Raw genomic sequence first — 26,237 nt, 5'->3', positions numbered from 1 at the left:
AATAATGGTGGTGATGACTGTGGTGAAACAGGGCTGCCTGTGGTGACAAATGACCATGGTGGAGATGCTGAAGGTGAAGGAGGTAGTTGTGGGCATGGCAGTGACGTGTGGTAGGGTTAATGGTGGAGTTTGTGGTGCTGATCATGAAGGCTAAATTTCTTGAATACTGACTCTTTGCTGATAGCTTTTTTTTTCAGAGCTGAGGACCGAACCCAGGTCCTTGCACTTGCTAGGCAAGCGTTCTACCACTGAGCTAAATCCCCAACCTCTGCTGATAGCTTAAAAAAAAAAACCTTCACAAATTAAAAGACAACCATGAGACAGTAATAGGTTCAGTCCACGGATGACAGAATATGTTCAATTCAGTCACTCCCCCAAGACAGTAGAGATACTGTATGTCATAGCCAAGAATTGGATTTTAGGAGCTGTATTCCAAACCCACACTGGCCACTACTGCTTCTCACTGCCATTAAACCAATTTCCTTTACAGGAAGGAGCTGGACCGTGGCAGCTCAGCGCACAAGCCTTTCCCGCCCGCCGTGGTGCCCTGCAGGGCGGCAACCCTGATGAAGCATCCTCATCTTTTGTTCTGCATGCACAGCGCAGACTCCCCCTTGAACGGCTGCCAGTCTCCCTGATACTGCAGATACTGCAGATACTGCAGATATCCTATTGCAGATAGAAAAGTTTCTTGGACAGCATGCAGTGCAACTTCAGAGACTTCTTCCTGGCCTCTCTCTCTCTCTCTCCTGATCCTCACTGGTTTGTCTGAAGAGAACCTGTGAATTGTGTCTCTCACCTGTCTGTCTGCCACACTAGGCAGCTGACTTGATGAGTGCGTTTCCAAGGAAACAAAGACCTTAACAACTCACCGTCAGGGGCCTGGCTTACGACACCCAGCTCTTCGATTCTGTCAGGAGAAATTACGATGGGGTGGAAGACACCTTTAAACTTTACTTCAGGCCCTAAGGGATTGTGTGAGAGACACAAGATTAGAACAAAAGGACGCTAATGACTCTCTTAATTTTGAGTTACGATTAAACCAATGTCTTTGGACACATGAAAGTTGTTTCCTTTTATTGGACTGTTTATCGCAAACCACAAGCAGAGACCGTGGCTGATAAAGTTTAAAGACTCTTTGGAGTTGTTAGCCCTAAAACTTATGCAATATGGCACAGTCAGATTTCACTTGGAGAAGGTCCTGGCGGACCTGCAAAGAGACAGGCAGCCATACTAGGCTTGTGTGGAAAAGGAGAAGGCGCTGAAACCGCTGTTTGAGAAAAACATATTATAGCCATGGAGACATCACTCAGAGAGGAAAGACAGAGCCATGGAAGCCACGGGGCCAACAAGCCAGCCTCTGCTCCAGTGAGGCACAGGGCAGGCAGCTACCTTCTGCCGGAGCATCTCTTGAACAACCCTGGGTTTTCTGGCTATTTTCCTGACATCAATACATGAAGCTTGTTCCCTCATAAGATGCTACAGGGGGTGTTCACATACCCACAGAGGTGTTCCCCATCACAATAGGGGCCTGGGGATACTTGAATTTAGCTTCCAGGAGTTCCTTCAGGGTCACTGGGGAAATCCATGTCATTCTGTCACCACAAAACACTCTGGTCTTTGGTGGCTGCTTCTCAGCCATTATCTGTTGAGAAATCAATAGGGATGTGAGAGAGCATGTGGCAAAAATTCCCATCTGTTTTCTAGATTTTCTAAAAACTAAATTTTGTGACCTAAAAGTAGAGCGTTCCCAGGAGTCAGAATTGAAGGTTAAGGTCTGACGTAGTTCACACCTGGGAACAGAAGCTCCCATTTGCTCTCTGATGTCTCTCAGTAGCTCATGTTGACATTCACTGACAGCAACATCCTATAGAAAAATAGACTTCAGCCTAAGTGGAAGGAGAAAACCAGTCGAAATGGAAACACATTGATTGCGTTTTCATGACTTTTAACAGTTATCACCAACTGTGTTTTACATCTTCCAACCCTTCATGGTAGCTCTAACCTCCACCTCTTCCTTGGCCAACACTTTCTAGACTCTGAGGTGAGGATGACAGATGAGCATTACCGATTTGCCCATAAGTTTTGTTTTCTTTGAAATATTTTGTTAATTTGTTGAGAATTTGATGGATATAATATACTGTTATGATATTCACTCCCACTCTCCCCTAATTCCTCCAAGAGTCACCTTCTCCCCTCTCACCCTTCCCCCAACTTCATGTCCCCCCCTTTTTTTAAACCTACTGAGTACAATGTGTGCTGTCCATGCATTCATGGGTGTTGCAGAATATTTGACCACACTATGAACCCCGAGACTGTGTTGTTTACTGGAAAGAAAACTGTTTCTAGTTGTGGTGTGGCTCAGCCCTAGCACACACCTTTAATCCAAGAGCTTTCTGCATGAACAAGATTAAATAAAGTCAACCATAGGTCAAGAGGCAGAGCAAGCAACCAGGTAACAGGGAGTGAACATAGGGGAAAAAAAAAACCAGAGAGAAAGAGGAAGTCAGGAGGACAGATAGAGAGACACATAGGAAGTGGAAGGGAGGAACATTCACTTTGAGGGGTTGGAGGAGGGGGATGTTCCTTCTGGGATGTCAGCTGAGGAAGAAAGTAAACTGGGTGCTTTCTCTGCCTCTCTGAGCTAGCAGGCTCTCACCCCAGTGTCTGGCTCCACCATCTTTATTGGTAAAATTGAATGATTGAGAACTCATTAAAAGCAACACATGGGGCCATCTACTGGGTCAAGGTCAACCAGGGTTATACCTTTGAAGAACACCGACCCTTCCGCCCTCCAGCAGCCTTTAACTGTCAACAGTGTGTCAGCTAAGGGTAGGGGCTCATGGGCCTCTCGGCTCTCCGTGCTGGGTGTTGGTTGGCTTGACCTTGTGCAGGCAATGAGTTCCTGAGTGCATTGATATGGTCACATTCAGAAAATGCCCCTTCTACCCCCTTTCTCTATGGTGCCTGAGTCTTGGGAGGGGAGTGGGGTGTGATACAGAGGTCGCACTCATGCCTGCTGAGCACCCCATGTGGATTTATTCTCTGCACTTTGACAAGCTGGGAATTCCTGCATTAACCTCTGAAAGCGGCACCATCAACCTTTAAAGGGCCTCTCTTGACATTTCACTGCGAGTTCTTCTATGTGAGCAACTGCCTGCCTTACCATTAGCTCTGGAGGAAATATCAGCTCTTGGGTTGGGTCCAGTGGCACAAATTCCTCTTCTGAGAACAGTTCTGGGTTTGTCTTTAAAAAGAGAAAACGACAGACGTTACCGTATTGGCCCTTATTCTCAGGGGAGAGCTCTGCTGTGACCTGTGTGTGGCACAGCCATACCCACTGGGAACAGAGAGAGTCATGAAGCCAGCACAGCTTCCCTACACAGTCCCAACAGAGCTGAGCACATTGCTGCAATCTCCGTCCATCTGTCCATCTTTTGGGTTTTGGTCTCTGAGTGGAGACTTTCTGCATTATGATTCAATTTATATCTTTTCCTGGGGGGGGGGGAATAATGTCTGAGTCTTTTTAGGAAAATCCTAAAATTAACTTTATATGGCCGCTATTTGGAAGTCTTCCTTATGCCCTAGAGATTATGAACACAGATAAGCACATAGCTAGATGAGCCATTACTCCAGGAATCTTCCTGGGGTATCTGCCCCTGAGCAAACTCAAACAGTGCAATGCTGCAGGGTAAACAGAGACAAATGACAAACCCTGACTGGCCAGGAGAATAGGTTAAGATTGAAGGTCTCCCTTTTAGCATATGCTTAGAGCTCTCTGAAAATGTAGTTTAAAGATAGGGGGCTGTACAGAGTAAGTCCTAGAGGAACTCAGTGAGTAAGATCGATTGGCTAGAACCAACTTTTCCTAAACTAATAGTATAAATGATGATACACATCATAAAAGAAGTTAGGTATTAGTATTTACTATTCAGAAAAAGACCGGCCCAGATATTTTCTGTTTGTTTGCAGTGCTCTTAAACTACAAACACTGCCAGCCTAAAAGCATGCTGTCGTATATTAGATGTGTTTTCTTTGGAGGAGACAATCTTTAGATTCTTTAATTTAGAGATTTAGGGCTAATAATAACAATAATAAGATCTGTTCTGTTTGTGTTTTCTAATTGTAACTAAACTTGTAACCCTGGACACGTAATGACAAATCAGCACATACTCCGTACTGCTTGGGTAAACATTATTGTGTCTTTGTTCTGTGAAACCTGTATAAATAAAGAAACACCTGGTTGCTAGAAGTCAGAGCCACAGATGGAGTCGCTACTGCAGCATCCTTGCAAGGACAGATCTTTTTTAAAAAGTCAGAAAAGCTACACCCAAGGAACAAGGAATAAAACATGTTTTTCATGTGGCCTACTAGGACATTTTAGGACTATTTAAAGAAAGGAGAGAGAGAAATTCCTACTACTTGGCATTCCAGCCAGGAAACTGGGTGCAGGGCCAACCCCAGGCCCCTCAAATAATGGGGATTACACAAAAGCCTTTTTTCAGAAATTGAGGGTTTGGCTCTAATGATGTGACAACAGATGCCATGTCAAAATAGCTGCAGCAAGCAAGCGAGCTTCCCGGAGATGGCCATGGTCAGATAAGCCAGGAAAAAGAATAGATAATTAGCTAATTTAGCAATATAAAACTTTAAAAATGAGTCGAAGATAAATGACCTGCTTCTTGGTAAAATATAGAATGTAGCCAGCTAGTATAGGAAAAAAACCTCGCTACTATAGGCTTGTCTTGCTTAAACCTTGTTAACCTATGACATAAAAAACTATTGCTTTGAACTTTCAATGAATTCATGGAATGAAAGACAGATGAAGAATGTTTAGTTAGAGTCTTTTAAAAAAATATTTATTTAAAAAATATTTACTATGTATATAGTGCTCTGCCTACATGTACACCTACCCACCAGAAGAGGACACCAGATCTCATTATAGATGGTTGTGAGCCACCATGTGGTTGCTGGGAATTGAACTCAGGACCTTTAGAAGAGCAGCCAGTGCTCTTAACCACTAAGCCATCTCTCCAGCCCTAGATATGAGTCTTAACGGAAAAACATGTGAACAGTAATCCTGCTATAGCTCCTTAACCTTCGCTAGCCTATGACACGAAGACTATGGTAAAGAAGTTTTGTTAGGTATGGGTTTTACATGCAATCAATAATCCTGCTGTGACTCCCTCTGGATAAAGACTTTATCTCTTTTTATGATGATTGCTTTTATGGCCATGAGGTAATATTTCTTCTGATGTAGAGAATTTTGTCTCAGAAGGCATAAAAAGAACTAAGAAAAACAAAGCAAAGACTTGTTGGAGCCTGTCTTTGCTTCATTCACGGTGGTGTGTGTGTGTGTGTGTGTGTGTGGTGTGTGGTATGTGTGTGTGTATGTGTGTGTGTGTGTGTGTGTGTGTGTGTGTGTGTGGTGTGTGTGTGTGGTGTGTGTGTGTGTGTGTGTGTGTGTGTGTGGTGTGTGTGTATGTGTGTGTGTGTGTGGTGTGTGTGTGTGTGTGTGTGTGTGTGTGTGTGTGTGTGTGTGATTCTCTTTTCCTTTCTCTTTTCTTTCTTGACAGTTACAAACAGTACAGGCCCTGAGACATCAGGAGACATCAGCTTTGGCCCTTAAGTAGTTAAGGAGAGTTCAGAGTTTCTCAGCAGGGCCCTGAGATGCCAGAAGCTATCAGCTTTTGGATTATTTCATCAACACCCCACCTCAGTTTAACCCTGTGTGTCAAGGTTGGCCTTTGACAATATGGCTTTCTGGATACAGGAAGTCAAAATTTCGAACCCCATAAGAATCTTAAAGGTATAGGATAAGGCTATTGAGGGTCTTATAGATACAAGAGTTGATATTTTCTGTATTGCTGGAAAAGACTGGGCTTTCTCTTGACAAACTAAAATACCTCATCAACTTTAATTGGCTTAGGACAAGCTGCCAACATGGCAAAAAGCAGTCAGACTTTAACATAGTCAGATAAGGAGTTTTCTGGTTCCTTTTGTCCCCATATGATTCCATCTTTACTTTTCATGGTGTGAGAAAGACATTTTGGAGCAGATAAGAATTCTGTTAATAAGTCCAAATGATAAAGTTTCTCCTCAAATGAAATTGGATTTCAATAAGGGACTAGAAAAAAAAATAAGGCATTATAGAATCCATACAATCTAACCAAAATCAAAACAGACAAGGATTAGGCTTTGATAAGAATATTTTTCTAGGGGCCACTATTAAACTAGCTGCTGACTCCACTGCTTGGGAATCTGAGACTCCTGGAAGGGTGGAGCAGTGGCAGAAAAGATACAAGCAGCCACAGATCTGGTTAATGAACAGTTACAACTGGAACATATAGAACCTTCTAAGAGACCCTGGAATACTCCTATATTTGTTATTGAAAAGAACTCAGGAAAATGGAGGCTCCTACAAAACTTGAGAAAGATTAATGAGACTACAGAAGACATGAGAACTCATCCCCCTGGGTTGCTCTCTTCTGCTGTTCCTAGGGAGGATAATACAGAGATTTACAGGATTGTCCTTTGCCATTCCTTTAAGTCCTCAAGCCTTCCTGGTACTCAGTGACAGATGGGCAGGTAGTGTATCCCTTGTGGAAATGCTGGACAAAGGGGTGGTTCACACTCCAAGTGCAACATGGAAGGGCACAGTGAGAGCTCATCATGCTATTCACAATGACACGCAATCTGAAACACAAACTATTTCTAGAATTTCCCACATAGTATTTTCAGAAGTACGGGTAACTCGGATCGCAGGAAGGGAACCTGTGGGTAAAGGGTGACTACTATACTATTGTCAAGCACCCCCTACTTTTACATTCTTTGTGGGATGAGACTGGAAGAAGATGGCCAGACAATCCAGGTATGGTGGCGGCACATGCCTATAATCACAGAATGTGGGAAACAGAGGCAGGCATGTCAGGAATTGAAGGCCAGTCTTAGTTATTTGATGAGTTTGATACATTTGAGTGAAGCTTCAAACCTCATCTCCTCCTTAAATAAGACAGACAGACAGACAGACAGACAGATAGACAGACAAAAAGGAGCTGATCAGTCACGGTCCTAGCTCCCAGACAAGGACTCTCAAGTGACCCTGACCTCTCTGCAGGTGTCAGTGGGCCTCTGCACTCATCAACTCCCCACAGTTTGGGGACAGGGGAGGAGTCAGGCAGGAGCAAGCAGACATTGAGAACTTAAGGGAGAGTTGGCATGGCCACCTCACCTGTCATTGTTCTTCCATCTGTCTCCACTTTGCTTCCGGTCATTGAAAACGCTGTTTAGCTGGTGTGGTGGCACATGCCTTTAATCCTAGCACTCGGGAGGCAGAGGCAGGTGGATCGCTGTGAGTTTGAGGCCAGCCTGGACTACAAAGGGAGTCCAGGACAGCCAGGGCTACACAGAGTAACCCTGTCTCGAAAAACAAAACAAAAAGAAAGAAAGAAAGGAAGGAAGGAAGGACGGAAGGAAGGAAGGAAGAAAACACTGTTAAGAGGAAGATCTTGACTCAAAATAAAAGGTAAAAAGAAGGCAAAGGATGTCCAGAATGCATGAGGATGTCGGTTCAATCCCCAGCACTGGAGAGATGGCTCAGAGGTTAAGAGCACTGACTGCTGTTCCAAAGGTCCTGAGTTCAATTCTCAGCAACCACATGGTGGCTCACAACCATCTATAATGAGATCCAGTGCCCCCTTCTGGCCAGTGGGTATATGTGCAGGCAAAACACTGTATAAAATAAATCTTTAAATTATAATAAAAATAATAAAGGATAAAAGAAAGACAAATGCAGGAACTCAATCAGACCATAGCTATCTGGGTAGAATCAAGGGAACAGGAACTGAAGCCAGCAGGGAGGTAAAGTCCAGGAGCAGATATAACTGCAGCACAGAACCCAGGGCGGGGCGGGGGGGGGGGGGGAGTGGAGAAAGAGGAAAAGAAAATGTTGTTTAAGAACTTAGTGACACCAGAGATCAGGGTTTCTCTCTCCTACAGATAGTAGTGTTTAAATATGACTGATACGTAAAATAGATTTTTTTCACTTTCAATTGGTAAAAAAAATTACATCTACTTGTGGGGCTGAGTGACACTGCAGTGCATGGACATGGCTCATTGTTTAGCATCCAGCATTGCAGACGTGAATCGTTTCCTCCTGTTGAGACTGTCCAGTGTTCTACCAGTTATTCTGAAATAGTCATCGAGTTGTAAACCCAGTCACCCCACTGTGCTACAGAAGGATTGGAAGCCACTCCCCCATGCAACTGCTCTGCTTTCTCCATGACTCTCCTGAAGATTACGTCAGGCGCTGCTGCTCATGTCGCTAACGATTATAGATCAACTCTGCCATTCACTGACCTCATCAGCTTCCTGAAATTCTGCCAGTCCATTTATTCCTTTATCCAAACAGCACACCCCATTTTCTTTACTTTGACAGCAGCCAGAAACCTAGTTGGGGGGGGGGGAACACACACAAAAAGCCCAAGTCAGTCAGAATTCTGTTGTTAACCGGGTGCCTACAGTCAAAGTTGTAGAACGGATATTGTAAGGTGTTGTAAAAGAAAACCATTTATGTTTTTAACATATCCAAGATAACTCTACAGAAAAACTAAGTTTACAAGAAATTATAAATACTGGTAATTATTAAATAAAGTTTTAAAAGGTCTTAATAGATAATCCTGCCTTATAGCAATAAATAGTAACCACGTTAATTATTAACACTAACAATAAATACCATTAATAATAGTAACAAAAATTGGCATATTGCTTTGATCCTATCGATGAGGTATTGATGTCACAGTTCATCTTGAAGAAATGATCTTCTGGTGGTAGGGGAGGATTAAACATGACTAAGCAAAAATTTTTAAAAGATTTATTTATTTATTATTTATTTATTACAACATCTTGCCTGCATGGGGGCCTGCCCACCAAAAGAGGGCACCAGATCTCATTATAGATGGTTGTGAGCCACCATGTGGTTGCTGGGAATTGAACTCAGGACCTTTGGAAGATCCACCAGTGCTCTTAACCTCTGAGCCATCTCTCCAGCCCCAACTAAGCAAATTTTAAAATGCCACAAAGCAAGCCTGTTACTTCGTATGATAATTTAAAAACAAAGACAAAGAAAGCAATGTCTTTCATAGGATTTTATTATTCTATTAATATTAACGAGTAAATAGCTACTAATTACTATGTGGTGACTGTGCCCTGGAGAAGAATAGCCTCCACTGTCAAGCAGCCAGTCCAGTAAAAACATGAAATGGCTCACGGACAGCTGTGCCATACTGTGACCAGTGTCACTCACATACACATAACCATCTTCATAGAGGGCTACATAGGCACCCAGGCAGTGTCCCTAACTTTAGGCAAACAGATCAGGAGCAACTTCCTGAAAGGAATGACTTATGGCCAATGTCAAACTGCTCGGATGCTCACAAGTTGTCTGTCCAGGCAGTAAGGTTAAGCCTCCTGCCTGAGAGTGACACACAGGCATTGGAGATCTTGAGAGAAGAAGTGACCCCGTGTTAGTAGAAATTACTGTTGCCATAATCCTACCAGGCAAATCCTACACTGCTTGGTTTTATTTTGGGGAAAATACGTTCCACCGTGTATCCCTTTCTACTTACTTTACAGAAGGTCTTGCACGCATCAATTATGGGCCTGTATCCAGTACAGCGGCACAGGTTTCCTGAAGAAGACAGAGCCATCTTGGTTACTCAAATGCCCCAACAGAAGCATGGGATGCCAAGCGAATAACAGCACAATGGACCCCATCTTAGAAGAAAGCTTTGTTTGATGCCCTACTTTTGAAATCTTGTGTCTGGTATTTCATTTCTTACATCAGCGTCTTGGGACATTCAGTCAAGAGTCCTGAAGTATATTTTAACATCTCAGCCATCTGTACTTACTCTCTGTAAACACATTTCATACCCTCTTCTTGTGACAGATGGTCAAAGGACACAATAATCTTAAGACAGAAACTTGGTCAGAAGTTACAATCAAGAGATAAACTTAAAACCAGACACTTTATTGAGATGTTGCTGACATAAAAAATCCGTATTTGTCTAATCAACTGATCAGTGATCGATATATCTGGAGATAAGTGTGCATCTGGGGAGTCTATCCTCACAGTCAATACTCTGAGCATACTCACTGCTCTGAGTTTCCTCAGGCCATTTATTTATTTAATCATTCTCCAGAGAGAAGGCATTTAACAAAAGCTCTACCGCTCCCAGCAACTGTTTACACATATAACATAGTATTGGTAGCTGTGAGAACCGAGTTGAATTTATTGGACTTATTTATTTTGTGTAATGAACTTTGTGACCTTTGATCAATAATTCCTCATTTTCTCCTTCTCCCGTCTCAGGTAATCACTTTTCGATCACAATCCTATTCCTTGCTTCTACATATTGGACTATTTCAGGTTCCTTGTATGAGCAGCGTGACATAATGTTTGCACTCCTGGGTGTGGCTTGTTTCGCTTAGCAAATTGTGCTATGGCGCATGCCTGTGGTTACAAGTGGCAGGACTTTCTACCTTTTTTTTTTTTTTGTATTTAAAGAAAAGTTCCCCTCATTATTAATACTTACTGTGACAGCTATCAATTTGTGACAGAGGCAGAGCAAAGGAAAGATGGAGAAAGAAAGACAGAGTGAGGCGTGTTCGTTGATAGCTCTGAGTTACTCTGTAACAGTAAAGAAAAGATTGTGAACTTGAGAGGCAACTAAGAAGACAATTGATTTACAGTAAATGGTCTGGTCAGTGTCTCTCTCATAGTGGCTCTGTGTTCTTACTCCACCCCCAATATGAGGTCATATTTTACTTGTGTGTGTGGTCTATGTATGTGTTCCTGTTGGTGTGTGTGTAAGCATGTATGAATACATGTTGAGGCCACAGGTGGACGCTGGGTATCTTGCTCAATTGCCCTCCTCCTTGTTTTAAGACAGAGTCTCTCACTGACCTTGTGATTCATCAATTCTCCTAGGTAGGCTAGCCAATGAGTTCGGGGATCCTCCAGTGTCTGGTACATCCTCCTGTCGCCAGCACAGAGGTTACACGCCATCACTCCCAGACTTTAACATGGGTGGCAGGGATCAAAACTCAGGTCCTCAGGACACTGCACTGGCAGCCATTTCCCTAGATCCTGAGGTCTACTTTTTAGAAACAGCACAAGATCATGCTCTCAGTCGGTACCCTCAAATCTTCATTATTGATGCATTTCCCAGGCACATCTTAAGCATCCTAAGATTTGAGAACCCTTTGTTAATGTTTACATCTTTAACATCCATAAAGCAACAATGTGACCTCCAGGAAACCAGGCAGGACTCATTTAGGTGCTACATCACTCCTTTGTACCTGAGCTTGCTTTGAGAGTCTGTGAAGCATTTTAAAGAGGAAGTAAGCATGCGCTTTAGGCTCCTACTTTGTGAGCAGAGAAAAAAGAGGTAAGAGACAAAGGCAAAGAGATGCAGGGAGTGTTTCAACAGGCAGACGGGGAATCTCAGAGTCTATTAATGCTTCAAACTTGTTCAGACCCTTGTTGATGATTACTTACACACACACACACACACACACACACACACACACACACACACACACACCGGGGGAGGATTTGGAGAAACAGCTCAGAATGCAAAGGGGTCATTAAAATAAGTCCCACTCGCAGATTTCAGTCCGACTTCCAGTGGCACTCCGCCACTCACCCACACCCCTCCGACCCTTGCCACGCGGTAGTGAGGGCATCTGAAACATGGCTCAGAAGCTGCTTTTGCTAAAGATCACTGATTCTTCACTCGGTCGGGCTTACGGGAGTCGATGGTAACTAAAACCAGGATGACACATGCCACCTCTGCCTTCATTCTGTCCTGTATTCCTTGCTTTATATTCAAGTGACATTTCTGGTCTACTCTGATGGCAGCACACCATTCTTTACAGTGTGTTTATCCAAAGCCGCTCCCTACTCCTTTCCCTTCAAGGCTGAGCACATCAAGATAACTGAGGTGCTTTTAAGATATACAGGGACAGTTCCAAATGTCCTGCCCAGACTCTTGAAGTGGTACCTAGGAGTCTTCCGTTATTGCCCTGTAACTCCCAAGAACAGTGGAGCTCTGCAGACAGATTGCCCAGGCTGATTGCGCTCCATAAAGAAGCAGTGATCTCCTGAGGACCACAGGCTTGACAGATAAACCTCCTGTGACATCAACAGAGATCACGCCTGAGCAACAGCAGCATCCTTGGCAGCACCCAGGGGGGTGAGGGGGCAACACTGAGGCCCAGCTGTGAAGTCCCCTTTGCTCTGGCTTTTGCACTGTGCCCTCTATTTAAAGCCAGTGTTCTAGAAGACAGGGTCATGAGACGTTCAATCTCCCTTCTTTTCCTGGTGTAATCCCACAGAAAATGTCATTCCTTTCCTGCCTTCATCATCACCTTTTCCACTGGATCTCCAGGGTGAGGGCGGGGACCTGGTTTGCTGCGGGTTCCCCAGAGTCAGGCCTCTCGCCTAGGACTCCACTAACAGCCAATAAGAAAGAGCAGTAATGGTGCAACACGTTTTTCCCAGGGTGGATGGACAACCCAGTTCCCTGATGACTGCAGAACACAAGTGAGCAATATGGAGAGAGAGAGAGAGAGAGAGAGAGAGAGAGAGAGAGAGAGAGAGAGAGAGAGAGAGAGAGGAAGAGCCTTGGGCAATCCATCAGTCAAACACAATGTGTAGATCTGGTTTGCACGCTGACTTCAAGAAATCAACTCTTCTGTACAGGTGGAATAAGTTATAATAAACCACTCTCTCTAGATCTCAGCTTGCCCAACTACGAAATGAAGATGCTAATTACAACTATCTTATAAAGTTACTGAAACCAGTTTCCAAACGGCATTTAGCTTAGCATGTGACATATGGGTAGGTGTCCAGCTATTACTGCCACTATCACTTAAAAATAAAAACATGCTTACCACCAAGGGCATCAGTCAGCTGCTCTAGAGTGGGCTCCGGGTGGTTCCTGAGCAGCGCGTACATGGACATCACCATCCCGGGACTGCAGAATCCACACTGCGTGCCGTGACACTTGGCGAGCCTCTCCTGGGAGCGCAACAAGGTAAGAAATGCAGACTTTGCACTCTCTTCCAGGCCTGAAAACTCAGAGCAACTTCCCAGGGGCATTCTTTTGCTCACTGAATTTGGAGGGGAGGAGCCCCTACCCCCCACCCCCCACCCCGAAAGCTGTCATCTCAGGTGGCTTCCTCTGGCCAGTCTGACTGTTGAGCCCCATAAGCTGCTTGCCTTTACTTAAGACAGTGGTTCTGGGTCTCTGAATGACCAGCGAACTCACCAAGCCACGCACACTCAGTATTTCATGAATGATTTGATCTTCCCATAGCTGTGCCATTCCATTCCTCTAGCATACAGGAGTTTACAAAACACCAGAACCAGAATCCAATCAAGATAGAAACATTGTTTGTTTGTTTGGTTTTTTTTTTTTCCACTCCCACCATTTTCTCTCTGGAGTCTGAGGTTAAGAGAAGTACATTCTGGCTGCTATCTCCCAGCATCATTGCACAAATGAGAGCTTAGCATCAGTTGAAAATGAAACTGGCCCCTGTGCCTGTGTGAGGTCCCGTCTCACAGCGTGTCCAGGCTGTATCCTCTTTAGCTTAATGGGTTTCAAATTATTAAACTCTGCTCTCGAGTTAAACCCAAGAGTAGCAAACATTAAATCCAAGATTTTTTTTTTTATCACACCTACAGATCGTGAAGTTCGCCTGTGTCCTATGTGGTTCCTGTCTTGCCCCTCTGCTGCCCACTCCTCTATAGACCCTCCCCTCAACAACTAGATCAAGACGATGGCAGGTCGGGAGGAGCACATCCACTGATGTGAGGGGGCTAGGCCTGAGCAACAGCCCTCAGAAGGCGCTGCTCTAAGGAACAGCTGCAGACTCCATGGCCAGAGCCTGGCCTCCCACAAATCCAAGCTCGGCACATCTTTTGGGGGGCAGGTGGGGCTGATGTTTTCAATTCAACTTTTTAAACTGAGCTGTTTTCCACTATCCAACAATGACAAACCCAAAACTGTATACGCCAGTGCACATGGCTGGTGTTTGTTTCTGGGTTTGGAGGTACAAGACGGATAATTCTCTTTAATTAGAACACAGAGGAGACACAGCTGGTCGGGTCAGCATTTCCTTAAGAAGGGGGTCTTCCAGTCTTCCATAGTTTGCTCCCACTAAGCCAGTTACTCCTACACCCCAGCGCCACAGCCTTACTCTTTCTTGGGCTTTAACTGTTACCAGCGACCAAGCAACGTGGCCCAGGCATTCTACTCTTCGTGAAGTAGACCCAAAGGGGTCCTTAGGGGAGCAGAGCATCCTCACCTGAATAGGATGAAGTCTGGTCCTGGTACTGCCGATGCCTTCCACTGTGGTGACGGCTGTACCATACAGAGAGCAGATGGGGGTCAGGCAGGCATTGACTGGGTGATGCCTTCCGAATGCAAAAGAGAAGCACGGATTACAAATCGCATGACGTCAGTGGAAAGGAGAACTGAGCACTGGCTGGGCATCCCCAGGTGGCAGGTTAGGGGTGATGCCCTAGGCTCTATGCTTCATCCTCAGCACATTTTCATTTTATAGAAACAGAATCTGGGGATCAGCGTGATTTATTCAGGGTCACAGCTGGAGTGCCGGTGGTAGAATTAGAAGTAGACCTCATAACTCCAATTCCTGAACAGCTTCAACCAACTTAATTATTTTCCTTTCACACTGGGCCTGACACTCTCTAATTGCATGGAACTGGCCTTGAACCTAGAGCTGCTCCCATCCTGTGGGTGGAGCTGGCCAAGGCTGGTTGGGCAATAAAGCGAGTTTCTTCTTCAAATGAAAAAACAATGTCAAGTAAAGAGCTAAAAATATCCAGTTCAAAACAACACTTAAAATCTTCTCATTTACTAAACACAACTGCAGACGAGTGATGGATCCCAGAGGAAAATGTTCTAAGCCCATAATAGTCAGCAAAGAGTTGAACCAAACCACAAGAAACACCATTTTATCAAATAAAATCATTAACATTTTCAAAAATCATAATGTCCATTATTAATAAAGACTTGGGGAAATGGGACGCCTACCACTCATAAGAGTGAAAATACGCCCTCTTGGAGTTCTTCTGGGAGACACTTCGTTTGGAAGACATGAAAATAGCTTTAAAATTCACATGCTCTTTAACTCTCCAGTTACACCTCTGTAGATATATCATAGCTCAATGGTCATGGACGTAAACATTACTTATAAGAAGGTTCACTAATGAACGCTAGAAATAATCCCCTATGTGGGGGGTTGGTTTTGATGGTTTAAAATGATAACAGCACGCAAAGCCATTAAAATGTATTTGAAAGGTGTTTGTGAAGATTTACGAAAAAACTTGCATCCTTATGTAGTCTGCAAAGGTTTTTTCCATAGGATACAAGCAAAAGAAAGATGGAAAGGATACCACTCATTGATGTGTAACCACAGGTACTGGGTGACTGACTGCCTTTGTGCCAGGTAGAGCAGCAGCTATTGGTTCTCCTTAGTGAACGGAGACAGAGCAACCCCAGCAGAGAGAAGGTGGACAGCCGGGAATGCTGCAGATAAATAAGTGGGGGGATGGGGAAGGGGGAGGGGGGAGGTAGAAGGGGGGAGGGGGGATTGACTTGTGTGGGTCATCGGGGGGGGGGGCAGGGGGGTGAGAATTTATGCTTCTACTAAACTCTGGATGATTTGAAGGCATTCAACATGAATGGCAGACCGTTAGCATATGTGCGGGCCCTGAAGCAGGAATAAGCTCACATGTCGGCCAAGAGCAGGAGCCAGAAGGGAAGTCAGTAGAGGTGAAGCTCAGAGAATGTGGGAACATGCTACTTCCCAAGGCTAGAACCAGGCAGATCCCAGGTAGCAAGTGACAAGGCTTCCTAGTGACAGTGAGTTTGAACATTGGCTTAAATGCACCCAACATTTATTTGCTTAAATGCAAATGTTAAGACCGTCTTGCTTTAAAACCAAAATAAGCCAGAAAAGCTGCAAAAATCACATTTAAAAAAAAGTCATCTCAGGAGCTATCGCCGGTTGATGGCTGCTGGGGTGCGGTGAACCAGTCTTCTTTAGGATGTGGTACATGTTAGGCCAGCCATGCTCCAGCGGACGGCCCCACACTCATGAGTGCATGGACAGCACAAGCTGCATTATATATAGGCAAACAAACAGACTCCTCCCATACTGACTACATGGAGAAGCTTAGAAACACTACACTCTGTTACGTGTCAAATCCTAGCAAGAGAGAAGAAATATATGAGCAACTGTTCTCAGTCCTAAGGTATAGTTGCTATGTTTCTGAAATGTAAAGACAATGAAGAGTCTGTCTTCTACAGGAGCAAGGAGAAGCCAGACATGAATGGTCACGTGACGATGGATATAATGGGTCAGAACACAAAGCTGGACCCCTCCTCACCAATGTGCACTGGGCACGCGGGGGTTATGGATAGTGGGGTTATGGATAGTGGGGGTTATGGATAGTGGGGGTTATGGATAGTGAGGGTTATGGATAGTGGGGGTTATGGATAGTGGGGGTTATGGATAGTGGGGGTTATGGATAGTGGGGGTTATGGATAGTGGGGGTTATGGATAGTGGGGGTTATGGATATTGGGGGTTAGGGATAGTGGGGGTTATGGATATTGGGGGTTATGGATAGTGGGGGTTATGGATATTGGGGGTTATGGATAGTGGGGGTTATGGATAGTGGGGGTTATGGATAGTGGGGGTTATGGATAGTGGGGGTTAGGGATAGTGGGGGTTAGGGATAGTGGGGATTAGGGATAGTGGGGGTTATGGATAGTGGGGGTTATGGATAGTGGGGGTTATGGATAGTGGGGGTTAGGGATAGTGGGGGTTATGGATATTGGGGGTTATGGATAGTGGGGGTTATGGATATTGGGGGTTATGGATAGTGGGGGTTATGGATATTGGGGGTTATGGATATTGGGGGTTAGGGATAGTGGGGGTTATGGATATTGGGGGTTATGGATAGTGGGGGTTATGGATATTGGGGGTTATGGATAGTGGGGGTTATGGATATTGGGGGTTATGGATAGTGGGGATTAGGGATAGTGGGGGTTAGGGATAGTGAGGGTTAGGGATAGTGAGGGTTAGGGATAGTGGGGGTTAGGGATAGTGGGGGTTAGGGATAGTGGGGGTGGGGATAGTGAGGGTTATGGATAGTGGGGGGGTTATGGATAGTGGGGGGGTTATGGATAGTGGGGGTTATGGATAGTGGGGGTTATGGATAGTGGGGGTTAGGGATAGTGAGGGTTAGGGATAGTGGGGATTAGGGATAGTGGGGGTTATGGATATTGGGGGTTATGGATAGTGGGGGTTATGGATAGTGGGGGTTAGGGATAGTGGGGGTTAGGGATAGTGGGGGTTAGGGATAGTGGGGATTAGGGATAGTGGGGGTTATGGATAGTGGGGGTTATGGATAGTGGGGGTTATGGATATTGGGGGTTATGGATAGTGGGGGTTATGGATGGTGGGGGTTATGGATAGTGGGGATTAGGGATAGTGGGGGTTAGGGATAGTGGGGGTTATGGATAGTGGGGATTAGGGATAGTGAGGGTTAGGGATAGTGAGGGTTAGGGATAGTGGGGGTTATGGATATTGGGGGTTATGGATAGTGGGGGTTATGGATAGTGGGGGTTATGGATAGTGGGGGTTAGGGATAGTGGGGGTTATGGATAGTGGGGGTTAGGGATAGTGGGGGTTATGGATAGTGGGGGTTATGGATAGTGGGGGTTATGGATAGTGGGGGTGGGGATAGTGGGGGTTAGGGATAGTGGGGGTTATGGATAGTGGGGGTTAGGGATAGTGGGGGTTATGGATAGTGGGGGTGGGGATAGTGAGGGTTAGGGATAGTGGGGGGGTTATGGATAGTGGGGGGGTTATGGATAGTGGGGGTTATGGATAGTGGGGGTTATGGATAGTGGGGGTTAGGGATAGTGAGGGTTAGGGATAGTGGGGATTAGGGATAGTGGGGGTGGGGATAGTGAGGGTTATGGATAGTGGGGGGTTATGGATAGTGGGGGGGTTATGGATAGTGGGGGTTATGGATAGTGGGGGTTATGGATAGTGGGGGTTAGGGATAGTGAGGGTTAGGGATAGTGGGGATTAGGGATAGTGGGGGTGGGGATAGTGAGGGTTAGGGATAGTGGGGGGTTAGGGATAGGAGATGGGGAAGAGGCTGAAAGAAATCTCCTGGGGTGCTCAGGCTCCTTAACAAAGGTCAGGATGAGCAGAAACAACCCTCGCTTTCATTGAGTATAATGTCATCATTTTAGGGGCTAAGAATAAAGCAACATGGCTGCCAAAGATCTCTTGAAGCCCAGAAGGTAAGAAAGGAGACCAAAAGAAGAGGAGAGAGAGAGAGAGAGAGAGAGAGAGAGAGAGAGAGAGAGAGGTGCAGATAAATACGTGAAACAATGAAGCGCTGAAGAGAAAAGAAATATAGATTGTAAACTAAATAGGAAACCACGGGTGGCTTTATTTTTATTATTATTATTTCCCATGGGTGGTTTTGAGTAGGAGAGTGATACCATCTAATTCTTCCTTGAAGCAGAGCTCTCCTGCTTTCAGACAGAGAATGTTCACATGAGAGCAAGGAGATGGTAGTAGGTCCCAGCTACAGGAGTGCGAGCCTGACTTTATCCTCCATTGCCATTTCAAAACAGCCTTCCTTCCCAGAAGGCACAGAGTCAGGCAGTCTTTCGACTCCCTGCTGGGGGGAATCTTTCCAATCTATTCATATTCTTGCTTATCGTGGGAATCGTCAGGGTTTAGCACAGTTCTTTCCACATAATAGACTGTCCCTATACATTCACCAAACGAGGGCATAAAACCAAGTTAAGGACTGAGAAGTTCAGTCTTAGCTGGACTCCGCTGCAACGTACCTGACTGTCTTGGTGCTGGGGTTGTATCGTGAGACCATCACTGTGCACGCGCCGCAGCCGCCACCTCCACAGCCATACTTAGTTCCTGTGAGACGGACTGGAAAAGGCTGAGTCAAAGAAAATGTTGTTGTTGTTTTATGATGTTGGGGCTTTTTCTTTCTAGAATAGCTCTGGCCTTAAGAAGCAGCCCCATCACAGACTTGTACTGGAAAGTTCGCTGTGAAACACCAGTGGCTGCCATTTAAGTCTCGTCAGCTCCGGCTTCCTTTTGTGTGTTACAGCTTGCACCCACCCTTTGTATGAAGCTGGGACACACAGGCTGCCAAAAAGCGGGCCAGACTGAAGAAGAAGGAATTTGAGAATTCGCAGGTGGGAATGCATTGTACATTCGCCTTCATCACCATGCAGGTGTCTGATGAGACGCACAGTGCAAAAACACGATATGATAAATGCTTTATGAAGTATCTGTGTCACACTGAAACACAGTGAGCCGTTTATCTGTCTGCTTCCTCTGTCCCCTCGTCACTCTACAGTAGCATAAACCTCTGGTTTTGGTCACACGCAGAGCTGACCGGAGTAGAAGATGAAAGCTTCCCGCTACCTTTGTCACTTCATGGGGTCACGGATGCTGCTGGGCAGTAGGAGGCTGATTTAAATACTATTTATGACTTCTAGGGGAAAGAGGATCCCTTTGTTTTTCCTTTACTTCCTTCTATTCACCGAAATTCAATATAGTGGGTGGGCCTCCCTCCCTCACCTCTATGCTGGGCAGGGTGAAGGCATGAAGGTGCCAGGATTTACTGCGGATAGTGTTGCCGCACTAAGGAGCTCTAGAACTAGCTGAGAGATGGGCCTCTGGGCATGCCTGCGGAGGGTTATCTTGAGTGTGTTAACTTCTAGGCAGACCTGTCTTGATTGCGGGGGAGGGGGCTGTCATTGCCTGGGCGAGGGGCTCCTGGGCTGTGTAAGAAGTGAACTGGGCAGCAGCATGCACACGTTCATCCGTTGCTCTTTGCTTCTTTACTGTGCATGTAAGTTCCTTCCACCGTGAGTGACTTCCTTATAACCATGGACTACACCCTTGAACTGTGGACTGAAATAAATGCAAATGACCAAGGGACCTATCTGCTGGGCTTTGATTTCCTTCACCTGTGTGTTCACTAGGGTGGGGGTCTCCGTGGCTGCCCCCTGCTGGTGACATATAAGAAGTGGCATCCTTGCTAGCCAATCACCAGCAGCCTTGATGTACATGCTTTGGCCTGACTAGAAGTCTAGCTAGCATCGTCCCCCTCAACCTTTTATCGAATTCCTTTCCCAGGCTGGACTTGCCCTGTGCGCTAATGGTCCAGCCAGCCTTCTCTGGCTTCCTCACCCTCCTTGCACACAGACATCTCTCCTAACAAAATACTCTGACAGGCCACTGTGCTTTCTGGTGCCTGCTTCCTGAACCAACACAGTCAGAGAAAAAAAAAATTCCTCCTTCTATCCTGTTTGGACACTGGGTTTTCTGGCACTCACACTGAACCAAACTCTTAAGGACTACCACACAGAGGCAGTGTGGGCATTCAGGAAGTCTGGACCAAACATGTGCCACTGATATTTCTTCTAGGCTCTTTCTTGGAATTTCTCCATCTCCAATGGACAAATAACCTAACTACAACGGTCACATTTTGTATATAATGCAGAGGGAAGGCTGGCCTCTGGAAGCCACTGGGGTTCATGAATAATGGACTCGGAAACGTGCTTAGGGCCATATTTTCAAGTGTGATTTTCCATTTGCTTTCAGATGACTTCATTGTTTTCTTTCTCCAATGGCATAAACATCGGTCATTGAAGATAAATATTGTCTGTTAATTCTAGAGAATGCTTAATTAATACTTTTAAACATCCTTCTCTTTAATTCCCCTTGCTCATTTTTCTATTTTATGCCATCCAATTAGTGTTAAAGCACACTCATTCAAACAAATGCACTCACGTGCTCAAACACGTCACTCAGACACTCAGACACACACATGTACATACACACTCCAACACTCTCCCATCATATACACACACACATAAGGATAGTCATTCTCACATAACAGACTCATATAGTCTCACACACAATGCACAATCATATGCATGCATTCACTAACAGTCTCACTAAAATGCTCTCTCACACACAAATCCAGCTACACACACACTTACAGGCCCACATTCACACACTCAAAAACTCTTACACATTACCACTCCCACAAACTCTCACACACAAATACATTTGCAAACACTGTTGCACACACATTCAGAGGCTCACTAATACATACTCAAACACACACACAGAGGCTCAGACACATACCCAACACATTATGGCATAATTTATTTCACATTTACATGCATGTACACATTTACACACTTTCACTCAAACACACACATTCTTCCACAGTAACACACAAACACTTACAGACCCACTCACACACACAACCTGCACAGACACACACTCAAACTACTTGTATCTCAAACACACACACACACAAACCCTCCCAAACCTCCCACAGAAAGACCCACAGGCATCCACACACTCATATTTCTTCCAAGCTCACACATAAGAACACACAAATACATACTCAGACATGCTACAGGCTTCCAGATATATCACATGTTCACATACAAACACATACACATATGCGGTCACAGACTCCCACAGGCTCACAGACTTAACACACACAGACCCACACACTCACAACACACAGCAAAGGATACGATTCTTTCTCAGGTACGGTAACAGCATCATTTCAGGATCGACATTTTTTTCTATCACCTGTGCAAGAGAACCATAGTTATGCACACAGAAATGAGAGCTGGTGGGATGTTCTGTTCACACCTGTAGGGCCCTGCTGATCGGAGGGAGATGCACCTGTGACATGCAAACATCAACACTCAAGTGAAAGTAGAAACCTCCAACCCGGACTGTCCCTCATCCTGAGTCATCACTGCTCCTTAAAGTGGTGGCCATTTCGACTCAGGCACACTGCTTCTCCTAGGAAGACACTAGAAGAGAACAGAACAGTGGGGGTGTGAGGGGGGGGAGGGAGAAAAGCAGGAACAGAGAGAAGTCCTGCTGGCCGAGTGCAGCGTCTGAGAGATGGATGCAGCTAACTTAAAAGGCTTGTTTGCCAAGTAAGTGGAGAGGGCAGGCAGCCAAGCAAGTCCCCAAATAGCCAAACTACAGCAGCAAATGCATGGGCTGAGCCACGCACGGCTGTGCAGCCAGGTGCAGGAACTGAAAGCCGGTGGCTGGCATTGGAATCCTGTTTTCTCTATTTTGATTTAAAAAAATTTTTTTAAATTAATGTTTTAAGCACACGTTGTGCTGCACAGACATACACGCAAGAAAAACGCTCATACACATATAGTAAAATTTAAATGTAATGTTCTACGTTAGCACATAAGGTAATGGATTGTGGCCGTTTTTTGTTTCTGTTCATCCCTTGCCCTACTGTGGGTCCCCAGCTGGTGCCTCTGCTCTTCTGCTTTCATGCCCTGTGCACTGAGATTCCTTTGGCATTCCCGGAACAGACAGACGCACGGCTTGTTTCATATATGCACGTAAGCCCTAGCATCTTTCTCCATGCTGGAGAACTTTGCCCTTGTGGGAAGGAAGAAGGAGGAAAAGACACACACTCCAGTGCTGACACTCCCCTCCAGCCCTCCTTAGGTACTTGCGGGACAAAGCAAACCCTAGAGGAACATGCAATACACGCACTGTGTGCATGCACGCCCACACGCGCGTGCGCGCGCGCACACACACACACACACACACACACACACACACACGCATACCTTCCATAGACAAGTTTAGCCCTCAGACAAACTTCATGCTAAGTCACCCAGCTTACTCTGGTCTTCCAACCTTTTCTCTCCACTCACTGCAGTCACTGTCACCAAGTTCTACTCCTTGAGTATCTGAAAATGACTCGCTGAATGCCCCTCCCCCCACCGTCGCCACCAACAGGAGCCTTTATCTGGGGCCTCTGCAATTACAACAGCCGTCCCACAGGTCCTCCTGCCTCCACTCTGCCATCTGCAAGCCTGGCCTGCAGGAGTGACGGCTCTGGAACATTAGTCTGACCATCGTGTGCACCTGCCGGGCCATCTGGGGGAATTTCTGAACTAGCCAGGCAGGCAATTGTTAAAATGACCCTCTTCTTCCATCCTGGAATTAGGATTTCTTGGAGAGGAACCAAAAAGAGTGGGCCTCCGGTGAATTAATTCCGGAGTCCCAGTGTTTAAGAGTGTAAAACTCTTTGGCAGCGTGTCTTTATTGGTAAACGTCCCTTTATGTCCTGCCTGTATATTCTCTGTGAGCTGCCTTATGTCACTTAGACAGTGCAGGGACTTTTAATTGTCATTATGTTTGCTTATGTTAGGGTTCCTCTTGTGCAGAGGGAAAAAGCAAAAGCCAGGGCCTGGTCTGCAGGTCACCAGATCTCCTGAATATCTTCCAGGAGTCCCAGCAAAGGCAGACGGGAGGCACACAAGTGTGGCTTTTCACGGGGCCTCTCTCTCCAGCGCCTTCTCCGAGCAGCCCCTCACTGTCTGCTTCTACCCATGTAGCAGAGAAGCGTGCTTACCCGTGTCGAAAGACATGCTTAACTAAAACTCGGGAGGGGCAAAAAGGCGGGGGTGAGGCTTGGGGGAGCAGGCATGATTTGTTGCTGTTGTTTGGCGGGGGTGGGGGTGGGTGGGTGGGTAGATATTTTTGAAAATGAAACCAGTAATGCTCACACAGCACCTGAGCCCAGGACCTGGTCCAAGGCACCTGGAGGTCCAGCAGTGCCAGCAGCAGTGGCAGCGGGACTAGGAGAGATAACATAAGCTTTCGAAACGAGACAGGGCTCATTTATTCTTAAAAATCAGTAAAGCATGAAGTTGCGCTACTTGATAAACCGCCTCCATTTTGGAAGCAGAGGGGGAGGGAGAACGGGAGAGAGAGAGTGGGAGACCTCAGACTCAACATGGCAGCTACCTCGCTCTAAACTCTTAGCATCCCCTATAAAGCTGTGCTCTGGCTCCTGGCCATACCTCCAGCCCTATAATCTATTCTCTGAGCACGCAAGCAGTAACCTGCCCCAGGGCCTTTGCATCTAGATTTCTCTGCCTGAAATGTCTTTTCCCCATATGCATGTTTGGCTGGGTCCTACTTCATCCCAGACACTGCTCCAGTAGTGTCCCCTGCTCCGAAAGGCCAAAACGTCCTCTTTCGCCTGCCCACCCTGTCAGATCCTGCTCTTCTCACTTTGTCTTCGTGCCAGCACCTGCCACTGTCTGGCACCACGCTCTCTCCACTTATTTATGTGCACGTTGGCTGTTTCCCCCGGCGGAGTGTCAACTCCACGCCAGCAGGGGCCTCACCATTTCTGTGGTTCACTGTCTCCCGTGTGCCCAAACACAGTTTAGCATATGTTAGGCTGTTAATGAAAACACACATTGAATATTCATGATCACTCCTTATGCAGTAGGTAGCATCGCCCCTGTTAGTAAAGGAGCCAGCCTCCAAGAAGTTTTCTCAGAGAGCGAGCGCAGATCTGCATGGATTCCCTGTTTGTTTAGTAAGGACGGAACACTGTCTGTTAATGCAAAAGGAAGCACAAAGGAGCCGGGTAACCGTTTCACCCCATCATCCTAGCTCACCTTCATGGGGGTCCTGTGGGACCTTAATGGATCCTATAATTGGGGAGAGCCTGTTCTTCAAGAAAACACGTTAACAAAAACATGGTGTGAATCAAGTCAAGGCCTCAGAACAGGCCTCGTAGATGAAGTAGCCTGGTGCTAAACCTTCTGTGGCTTCCTGTGGGTCAGCCGGTGCCAGCCAGGCAAGGGCCTCTGGCTGTCCCTAGCCAGACTCAGGACCACAGGTGGACACAGACTGAGCAGCCCTGACACTGAGTACAGCAGGTCTCCGATAGTCCCTCAGAGTGCTATCAGCTTATACTGAGAACACTCCAAATAAGCGGGGCTATGGCTCAGACTGTTGCTTTAATGATGCTGGGGACTTTGCAGCAGGCCATGCCTGGAGCAGCTGTAAGACCAAAGCCTACACACAAATAAAACAAAGCGCCACACTCAGCAGGGGGCTCTAGAGCCTGGTTCTGGCAAGCCCTGCCGTGCCAGGAACTTGCTTTGACTTCAGGAGGTCACAACGTCATCTGAGAAATCACAGAATAGCTTGAATCAGAGCATCTTTGTGGTCCTGTCAAGACTGGGTATTGCTCCCCCCAGTCAGGTTGAGAAAGGAGGCTCTTTATTCCGAATGTGCTGGGAGATGTTATGAGCTGGGGTTCTGGTGGAGGGTGGGTCTGGACACTGCCTGTCCGGGAAGGCTGAGTCCCCTGGCTTCAGGCAATTCGGAAACTCTTAGTCTCTCAAGCCGTTAGTCTCTAATGCGTAGTAGTGATGCAAAGGCCTGCCATGCCAAGGTCTCAGGGAAAGCTGGGCACAGGCTCAGAAAAGGCAAGCGACTTTTGCAAGGGTCTGCTCACCCTACCCAGACAACTCGCAGGTGCTCACCTTCCTGCCGTTCACAAAGAAGAGTAGCTGCGGGGCTTCCATGACTCAGGAGCTCTCTAGCAGGTCCCCGGGCAGCACCAGTCCTTGCAGAGAATAAATTGGCTGAGGCTGAGGGGCGGGGCTTGCCTGAGCCTCAAGGCCTCTACCCTCCCAGAAAGTTCTGGAAGAACAAATGCTGCAAAGTTCCTAACAGGAAAACTGCCCTGACACTATCAGCCCGTGCCAGCGCGGGAGGCAAACTGATATCTTTTGGTTTTGGCATCGACGGGACAGACGCGCAGGAGTTCCTGAGTCATTGCTTTGCTCTCCGGTGCCAATGCTTGCATATTGGAAGTGGCTTCCAGTTCATTTTAATTGATTGCTTGTTTAGGGAAAGGGCAGGCTGGCTTTACTGCTGAGTCATGTCCCGAGAGTCCTGCACCCTTAAACAGCAACAGGGTTTATTTACTTGGGAAATGCTTATCTCTATACTTGAAATCTATCCCCTGGACCTTGATTTTTTTTTTTTTTTTGGCTCTCTTTACATTTTAGAATCTCCATTATAAAACTTGGTGAGTCTCAAATGATATTCAATTGTTTTTCAGACCTCGTTTCACCTAGTATACCTCCCTAGATTATTTTATTCATGCAAATACTTTTTCTTCTTCTCCCTCACCCTCCCAAGATTTCCCTTGGCTATCTTGGAACTCTCTTTGTAAACCAGGCTGGCCTTGAATTCACAGATC

The 26,237-nt window shown here is 46.0% G+C and overlaps 1 protein-coding gene across 1 annotated transcript in view; it reads right to left on the bottom strand.

Moving 5' to 3' along the window:
* AOX1 (aldehyde oxidase 1) overlaps window positions 1-25,727 on the bottom strand; it is a 74,162-nt gene extending 48,435 nt beyond the window's left edge. Inside the window, exons 1-10 of the mRNA XM_084778666.1 lie at window positions 25,513-25,727; window positions 21,706-21,763; window positions 18,967-19,063; window positions 14,371-14,479; window positions 12,955-13,081; window positions 9,627-9,688; window positions 8,359-8,448; window positions 3,167-3,247; window positions 1,501-1,645; window positions 873-965 (exon numbers count right to left, since the gene is read on the bottom strand). Coding sequence (XP_084634792.1) covers window positions 873-965; window positions 1,501-1,645; window positions 3,167-3,247; window positions 8,359-8,448; window positions 9,627-9,688; window positions 12,955-13,081; window positions 14,371-14,479; window positions 18,967-19,063; window positions 21,706-21,763; window positions 25,513-25,554 — 904 coding nt within the window. The 5' untranslated portion in view covers window positions 25,555-25,727. The remainder of the gene's footprint in view (window positions 1-872; window positions 966-1,500; window positions 1,646-3,166; window positions 3,248-8,358; window positions 8,449-9,626; window positions 9,689-12,954; window positions 13,082-14,370; window positions 14,480-18,966; window positions 19,064-21,705; window positions 21,764-25,512) is intronic.
* Between the last annotated feature and the right edge of the window lie 510 nt (window positions 25,728-26,237).

This window comes from Acomys minous, assembly GCF_964271855.1.
Source record: "Acomys minous genome assembly, chromosome: 4".
In the NCBI taxonomy this organism is placed as follows: domain Eukaryota; kingdom Metazoa; phylum Chordata; class Mammalia; order Rodentia; family Muridae; genus Acomys; species Acomys minous.
This window is presented reverse-complemented; position numbering and strand designations above follow the sequence as displayed.